Source organism: Montipora capricornis, chromosome 10 (assembly GCF_036669925.1).
Source record: "Montipora capricornis isolate CH-2021 chromosome 10, ASM3666992v2, whole genome shotgun sequence".
Classification (NCBI taxonomy): Eukaryota; Metazoa; Cnidaria; class Anthozoa; order Scleractinia; family Acroporidae; genus Montipora; species Montipora capricornis.
The window spans coordinates 64,441,793-64,450,782 of NC_090892.1; the positions used below are offsets into that span (position 1 = coordinate 64,441,793).

Genomic DNA, 8,990 nt, shown 5'->3' on the forward strand with positions numbered 1-8,990 from the left:
AACTAAGAAGAATGGGAATGAGAGGCCTGCAGCAATAACGTACAGCAGCTAAAATCTTGTTCATGTAAAAATCACCAATCTATCTTCGACTTATTTAAAAACTCGTAATGAGTTTGGTGGTGTGGGGAAAAGTACGGCTTTTGGTAGGTATTCAATTCATTGTAATCGATCTCCAGAGCTTACAGTGCTTAAGAAGTCAATTTTGGCGATCGATATGAATGCATCCACGCTCATGCAGCGTTAGAGATTTTGTTACGTAACTTTAATATTTCACCAATGAAAATTTTGTGAAGATATCGTTGACGTCAGCAATTGTCATTAATGTGCCAACTAGAAAGAGCCTCATTGGCTGTCGAAACAAAGGGTCTTTTGTTCTGTGGTTGGCACATTAGAATAACAAAAGCAATGTTTGTAAACAGATATCTTCCCCATTTGAAGTGCACATTTATAATTATATTATTATGGAAGAAAGAGAAGTGATCCTTGCACTTTAATTTAATATCTGTACTGTCTCACCTGAAAGATTCTGGTGGCTTTAATGGTGTTCAAAGACATGAACTCTGTGATACCAGTGCAAAGCTGAAGACACTCATTTGGGAAGCAGGTCAATTTTTTGTTGGGCACCTTTTAATTTCTCAAGTGTCTGAAAGAGACAATTGCTTTATAAATTGACCAGATAATTTGGAAGATCACTTTTCTCTCTCGCCTGTAACCCACACTTCAAATAGCCGTAAATTTTTTCATGGAGTGCTTTCGCAGGAACACGTAAGCCCAACAAATAGACCACTTTCGATTATTAAAATTCAGCTTGATAGTGAGGCTTAAAGGACACAAACAAAAGAAATGAATAAACATGTTCATCCAGTTTTGTGTCCTCTAGGCCTCGCTGCCAAGCTGAATTTTAGAGCATTGCACTCAGTCATCGCAGAGGTTGAAGCCACCTGAAAAACTTCAGGTGTCTGTAAGAGACAATTGCTTAAATTTTCCAGATAAAGGTGAGTACCACTTCCCTCTTTTGTCCATAACTACAAATATACATTTATTTCATGAATTCATTGAGTCCCTTCAGGGAACACATGAGCCCAAGAAATTGACCTTATCCCAACTGAGTGGCAGGTTTTATGCCTTTAGCTCAGTTGGTACTGAGCATTGCAGGCGGAATGTCATTGCCAGAACTTTTTCCTTGGATGATTTGTCTGGTTTGGCAATTGCTTAATAAATTTTCCAGATAATAAGTGTGAGAATCACTTTTCTCTTTCATTTACCTGCCATCAATATACGTATGTTTACATTAATAATAAACAAAAAGGCATCTGTAATGTCTAAATAAAGTTGAAGGAGTAACTTCAGAATACCAATGTTATTATTGGGTTTTTAGGAGCTTCACTTACTTAGTAGCACTAATTGTGTTGTCATAACAATAGAATAGGCTGCCTAATGTAAATGGCACCATGTAAAGAGTGGGGTACTGTGTACATCATTCTACTGATATGCAAATTAGTGTCGGGGAATTCTGGAGAAATTTAAGCCAAGTTTGTTTTAGGGTTGGTTTCTGTATGCTCTGCCAAACATTACTGTTCAGAGGCCATGACTGAGGCAGAGCCTAATAGAGTGCGTATGATTGTGTCATAATGGTTAGTGACAGTTGGCCAATGTCCCAAGAGTTGAGCATATGATCTTCATTTTACTAAAGCAGTTTAGATCCACTCAACTACAATGCATTAGCAACCATAAGACAATCAATTATTGCATTGTATCCAAACTGACATAAATAAACAGTTAAGGGACTGCAGAACATCACAGTCTTGACATCTGTCAATTACTTGTAGTCAAGTTTCTTTTTGTTGTTTTCAATGTCTTCTATTTTACACAGACAGCTTCTTGACACATGGTGTATAATCTCAGACTGTGAGAATCACTGCATTAAAACAATGTATTTATTTATGTAGTCATGTGTATCAATAATTAATAAGTTTATAACGGTACCGTACATGTTACAAATTGATCAGTAGTTCAGCAATCATCTCTCCTCCTTTCCAATAGGCTATATAAAGTTCTACAGCAATATTACTAATTCAATGGGATTGTTTGTGTTTATTATTTTTCTGTTAGTGTCAGCAGCACCTGCAGGTTTTCCTAAGAGCTCTTCAAGTTCAAGCTGAGTCAGAAGGAGAAAAGAAAATTGCAGAAATTCTAAAGAAAAGTTTTACTGCCTCTCAAATTACTGTGAAGGATATTTCAGGTCACTTGTCATCATCACTTTTTATTATTTTTCTTTTGATGTTATTTCAAGCACAGGAATTATTAATTGCATTGTCGTTGATACTCATTTGTTCATTTACAGGAGGTTGTGGGTCCATGTATGAAATATTTGTGGAATCTGAAGATTTCAGAGGAAAAAGACAAGTGCAACAACATAGGCTCATAAATCAAGTAAGCCAAAATTAAAAAGTAACCCAGTTTCTGTGGTAATTCAAACAACTTGCACTTACACCTGTGCACAGGGGTTTCTGATCATTAAAATAATTATTTAAAGTTGGTGGGTGGTTTGATAATTTAACAGCCCCTTTCTCCTTTCTCTAGGGGTGTCTGGGGCCATGCAATTTTTAAAAGTTTGCTCCCAAACAACACATTTCAAAAGTAAAATCAATGATCAGGTTGCTATTGTCAAAACGAGTTTTAATCTTAGGTTAACAACTGCATCGCTTAGTGGAGGTTGGGTACCTGGGATATCCAACTTCCACTTTTGGCAACCAGCCTCTTGATGGAATAACGCTTCCATGGTTGGCACAACTCCGCAACCCAGCCTTGAGCCCCAACGCCAAGCCGCCAAGACCTCCGAGCTATGTGCTGTGCTGGGAGATCAAAGGGGCTCATGGCTGGGGAAGCCAGAGCACACGGCAGGTAGAAGGAACCAAAACATTTGCACGGTAGAAGTGACACTTCTGAGTTTTAAACTGCCAGAAGCAAGGCTAGGAGTGATAGAGGCACTCGGGGGCACACATTCAAACTTCTCAGTGATGTCTGTCCACTCTAATTGGTGAAACTTTGTGAGGAGGGAGCAGCGGCTGCTGCAAGGAGTGACCCAGTTCTGGTATGCCAGGTCAATTGAACACAACATCCGTCTCGGACATAAGTGGAGACGGACAGACACTTATGTCCAGGTTTGACCCTAATTAGATGCACGCCCAATTTTGGCATGCAACACGAGGTGTCTCTTTAAGTCTAAGCATTTGCTACCTATTTTCAACAATGAGGTAAGGGTAAAGCTAAGGGTTGCCCTTTTTTTAGCCTTGGGTAAATGCAGCAGTTAATAACATAACGTAACTTAAAGAGCAGCATTTGGGGGACACTTTATGACATTTTTTGTCTGTATTTCGAGACACGAGTGATGTTGAAGTTGGCGAGAAGAGGAAGGGGACACTTCCTGACACTTATTGAAATCCGCGTGCATCTAATTAGGGTCAAACCTGGACATATCTGTGAACATCCGAAGAAAACAACGAAATTTTTTGTACACTGTTAACACAAGAGACAGTTTCCGTAGTCGTGGCAACCGAGAATTCAACACCGGCGGCGTTTGTTGCCAGACGGAGTGAGGGAGTGGGATTGCTAAACCCCCTTACTGGCTCGAGAGGGACAACTAACGTGAGGATGATCACCATCACAACGCCGGCTCAGAAACATGACGGTATCGGCCTCGACCAAAAGGACATCTAATGAGCGTACAAGGTGATGACTGAGTTACAACGGGACTTTGGGTTTGAAAATTGTATAAATCCAAGTTCATTCTCGACCAATCAGCAAGGCCGGAAGGTAGAATATCCTTCCTAAATGCAATGTCATACTTCAGCCTGGCAAGTCCAGGATGTTGGCAAGAAGTTTGCAAGATTGATAATTCGTATTGCAATGAACAAAATGATGTATAAAATGAATCATATATTGAACTACGGAAATGAAATCAAGTGAAGCTATGATCGTCGCAATTTTGAACGCAGCTTTAGCAATTGCGTAGAGAAGTCCTGAATTTTTCAGGCTTCTTTTATGCACAATTGCTAAAATTGCGTTGACTTCATAACTGCGAGGATCATCGCTTCACAAGTTGATCGCTTAATTTGTATTGCGGTAGGTCCCGCCAGCGCGCGGGCTGGGTTAGTACGGCAGAAGATCCAAACAGATGGTAAACGCCTGAATCCAAGTCAGAATGTCGGTGATCTCCAGCACACGCTTCCTTGCTGGGTCAATAACCAATTTGCCATCAAAATGCGTATGGGGCTCGGACTCCTGCGCTCGTAAGTTTTCCGCTAAAGCCGCGACAATTTTTTTTTTTCAAACTTTGTCGCGTTGCCAGCGCGAGATAAAAATCACACGTGTAGCCACCCTTGAACTGGCGACGCGACAGGTGAAAAAATCGCAAGAAAAAAGTCGCCAGAGTTGGAAGTTTCGCGACAAAATCGCAGAGATAGTTGCCCTTGTAGTCACCCTGCAACTTTTTGCCCGCGCTTGCGACGCCACTACAGAATTTTTAGCCAATGAAATCAAATATAAAGTAGGAATGTCTGTTTATAGTGCCCAGGTCTCTTGAAGTATGCGATACGCGAGGCCTTTAATTTGTCGCCAAAATTTGTCACAAGTGTAGCCACCCTGGCGCGCGGGCCGCGCGACAAAATCTGAAAAAAATCGCATCACCGGCGCGAGACAAAAATTGCTCGTGTAGCTGCGGCTTAAAAGGTCGGCGAGTTCTGCGAAAATGTCACTTTTTATTTTTGAAACCAGCTTACTCGGTACCGGTGCACGGCTGCGACCGACTACACAAGCCTTGCCAACTGATGGCGCGTGGGAGAGAAGAAGATTGTACCGGTTGAAGGGCAGGCATGCGCAGGATAAACGAACGATGATTGCGCGGAGATTGCCATGATAGGTGGCTGAGCAACTGACGAAGCCCCAGGTCTGAAGGTATATCTATGACAAAATTCAATGATCAGTTTTTGTATAGGTAATCACATGAGGCCGAGTACTATTAAGGATTAATTGCACGAGTGTTTTGGAAATTTTATTATTTTATGCCGTTTATGCCGTTTTATGCCGTTTTATGCCGTTATGCCGTTATGCCGTTTGCGTTATGAATATTTGCATTATGCCTTTTTTGCGTTATGCCTCTTTGCGTTATTCCTCTTTACGTTATGGCTGTTTGCGTTATGGCTATTTGCGCTATGCCTCTTTGCGTTATGGCTGTTTGCGTTATGGCTTTTTGCGTTATGCCTCTTTCCGTGATGGCCATTTGTAGAATCGGCTTGTTGCCATTCAGCTTTGGATTGATGCATTCATGATTTGGACGATTTTATTTCAAATACTGATCATTGAATTTTGTCATAGATATACGTCCATACCGCGGGGTTTCCCACGGTAGAATAGGTGGAAATGAAAGAGGGAACAACGACATTACCTGATGTTGGTAACGAGCTGGAAGTGCTAGATGTCGACATGTTTGATGCATGTGTCTCATCCCTCGAATGAACTTTGGGAGAGCTGTTTGTCGAATTCAACGTTCCGTTCGCTTGAAATGCCGCAAAGATTTGCGGGGGCGATTGGCCCAAAGCTTGCGAAAACGCTCGAAAAAGTGTCTCGCTTGAGATGGAAACACTTGTCGCGACTGTAGAAGAGATTTAACTATTAGAGGGTAATGTGAAGTGCTAGTTTTCTACCCAAATGAACCATGTGAGCATTAGCCCTACTCATGGAAATGGGCCACACAAGGACAGGGAAAAACTCTGACCAAGGTAGATATGACCATATGGGTAGAAAACTAGCACTTCACATTACCTTCGATTAGTTAAGTCTGTTGAAATTTAAGTTTTACGCGGTCAACGTTTGCAAAAACGTAACCTTTCCTTGTAGAGATTTCTTCGTACATCTACATCTACATGTTCAGCACTCCGTAAAGTCCCTTTGTAACTTATGGCTGTTTCTGCTTATCACCATTAGGTGGCCTCATACATCGTAAGTCTCTTTTAGAGCCATCACTGCCAAGTCGGCCACTTCTGCTGGAGAGAACAGGACAGCCACAGCACCGGGGACTCCATCCCCTACTCTTATCGAATAGTGTGTGGGTTTTTTAACGTCCCACAGGGGACTTATGAACATAAAAGGTATTTGTGAAACGGGGGCTACGGTTTATAGTCCTTATCCGAGAAGACTTGAAAGGCTAACCATTAGCAGATTAAATTTCAAAGACACCACCTTCTCCTCAGTTATTGTAAGATCCTGAGTGTTGTGTGGGTCGTTTTAACGTTCGCACAGGGAACTTATGAACTTAGAAGGTATTTGTGAGACGTGGCTTACGGTTTATAGTCCTTATCCGAGAAGACTTGAAAGGCGTAACCATTAGCAGATTAAATTTCAAAGGCAACACTTTCTACTCAGTTTTTCTAAGATCCTGAGAGTTGAATATTGTGTGGGTCCTTTAACGTCGCACAGGGAACTTATGAACATAGAAGGTATTTGTGAGACGTGGCTTACGGTTTATAGTGGTTATCGGAGAAGACTCGAAGTCTAACCATTTGCAGATGAAGTTACAAACTAAGGTAGCACTTCTTTCTCTACTCTTCTCAGATCTTAAGCCGGCCGGGGTTCGAACCCGCGACTAGCACTCCTTTCTTTACTCTTCTCAGATCCTAAGCCGGCCGGGGTTCGAACCCGCGACTTTACTCTTCTCAGATCCTAAGCCGGCCGGGGTTCGAACCCGTGACCTACCGCGTGACAGCCCGATGCTCAACCAACTCAGCCATCGGTGCACGATGATATTTTTGCGCGGATCAAAACTATGCGGTGAAAGCAGAACTTAGCAAGTGCTCTTACGATCCAAAATGAAAATTGGGGGTAACCACGCATTTTTCAGAGATAATTAACCTTCAATTTGGAAAAGAACATCATACATTGCTTTGTATTTTATAGCTTTTTACAAATATTGTTAATTATCTTCGAAAAATGCTTGGTTATCCCCAATTTTCTTTTTGGATTTCAATAACACTTGTTAAGATCTGCTTTTCCCGCATATTCAGTAAACCGCGCAAAAACACCTTTGAATTAGTAGGCACCATCCTTAAAGGAATTGAAAGAATCGGGCTTTAGATTTTTCAATTCTGGGAAAAAAGTAGCTGACCTTTGTGAGTGAAGTACGTCGCTCATGCTTTTCGTCGGCTGCCAGTATTTTTGAAACCGCTGCGGTATACTCTGTATGATATTACAGATGAGTGTGTCTGCAAAATTAACATGTTGCTGTTGTACATGTAGGTGATGATGTTTCACTTTTACGGGAGAGTGCTGCATGAATTAAGTTCTTGCTCATGCTTGCGTGAGGGGCTGTGGAGAGGGAGAGGCTGGGGGCAACACCCCCCCCCCCCCCCACCTTTTTCCTACAGCTATTAAACCTCTCCGGCTGCCCTCTGAACTCCGTGATCCATACCAAAAGCTACCCCCCCCCCCCCCCAAAAAAAAAAAAACTCTCGCACACACACACACACTTTAAAACGAGAAAGATAGTAGGATTCAAGCTAGCATTTGGAAGGCTATTGAAAATTGATTCTATTTCGGACATTCTACTGCAAGGAAGAGAAGAAAAGAAAGTCCATACAACGTAAGATGTTGGTGATGCCATGCGCATACCTGCAGCTCTAATGCTGATCACACAGGCCATGCATACATGTATGGCAACTTTAATAAATGGCTTACAAACTCAGTGTTTCATACCCTGGGCACCAGAGGTTTTTCTCGCGTGCGGCGGGAATTTTCGGTGTCGGCCAAAGGCCGACACAGCTGTAGGCCGAAGCCACTTGACTGAAAACCGGAAACCGCGCTAGAAAAGTCTCTGGCACCCAGGGTAAGTGTTTCATGGAACGATAAAAGTCTCTGAAAAATCTGTCCACACCATTCTTGTGTACTTCTGACGCCATCCACTCTTGACTCAAATCAACTGGTGTCCAGTCCTTGTGCAGTGCAAGTCTTAGTTCTCGCGTTGTTTCAAGATAATAAATAAACAGAAAACTCAAAATGTTATAATAAACCTCTAAGAATGTCCAAAACACCATGGATTTTTTTTTTTTTTTTTTTAGGCCTTAGCAGATGAAGTTAAACAGATGCATGGCTTGAGGATCTTTACTGCAGTTCCTGGAGAAAGTCAGAGTTAAACTTTTGTGACTCCTCAATTAATTTTGGTCAAGACTGTCACAAACGATGGAAATATTGCCTTTGTCGGAGAAGAGATATGAAGAGTTTCTGGGCCTAGCATCCTCTATTTGCTTATCTATTATGAATTATGCTTTAGTATTGTTGTGTAGGATGCCATAGGCAGACGACTACATTAACAATTTGAAGTTTGGTTGCACATGTAATCATACAATGTATTTTACATGTAGCAATCAGCCACATGCTTGTGCTTACATGTATCTCTGTAGTGAAGCCATGCTTGCTTGGGTTATACTGCTTTGATGGTTGACTGCCTGGTTTTCTTTTTTTTTTTAATTTACTTTCACATTCGATTCTAGTATTTTGATAGTACTACTCTTTTGTAATAACAGACAAACCAACTGTCAACATCCAATTCCAACACTCTTCTTGGATAAGGGAGTGCCTTGTTTTAGTAATTTTAATGCCTTTACTAGAACTTAAAGTGCTTTTTAATTAATATTGTCTCTAAATGCTAAATTTCTGTGGGGTAGAGCACAAAACAAAATTACAGCATCACTGTACCCAGACAATGAGGGGGATGATAGCATGTTTAAGACTTTCATGCACCAGTGTTTTTTATGAGCCTGTCGCCAACATGAATACATGGTTCAGTAAAAGGGCATAATTTATTCTGTAGCATGATGAGCAATATGTAATAAAATTTTCAAAAATGGTTACTATTCAGAGAAACACCTGCATTTTTTAAATACTGTACATGTTTGTGTTAAGAAGCAAGACAGTTATGAATATAATTACATTTGAAT

General features: G+C 41.2%; 2 protein-coding genes across 3 annotated transcripts in view; one reads left to right on the plus strand and one right to left on the minus strand.

Moving 5' to 3' along the window:
* The first annotated feature begins 58 nt into the window (after positions 1–58).
* Positions 59–8,990, plus strand: part of LOC138019754 (bolA-like protein 3) — a 10,686-nt gene continuing 1,754 nt past the window's right edge. Inside the window, exons 1-4 of the mRNA XM_068866630.1 lie at positions 59–143; positions 2,113–2,242; positions 2,345–2,433; positions 8,112–8,990. The exon at positions 8,112–8,990 is cut by the window's right edge and continues 1,754 nt beyond it. Of these exons, the coding sequence (XP_068722731.1) occupies positions 108–143; positions 2,113–2,242; positions 2,345–2,433; positions 8,112–8,186 (330 nt within the window). The 5' untranslated portion in view covers positions 59–107 and the 3' untranslated portion in view covers positions 8,187–8,990. The remainder of the gene's footprint in view (positions 144–2,112; positions 2,243–2,344; positions 2,434–8,111) is intronic.
* LOC138019750 (uncharacterized) overlaps positions 8,834–8,990 on the minus strand; it is a 9,409-nt gene continuing 9,252 nt past the window's right edge. For both annotated transcript variants that reach the window (XM_068866626.1, XM_068866625.1), the window contains exon 8: positions 8,834–8,990. This exon is cut by the window's right edge and continues 691 nt beyond it. The gene's annotated coding sequence lies outside the window, so the exon portion shown is untranslated.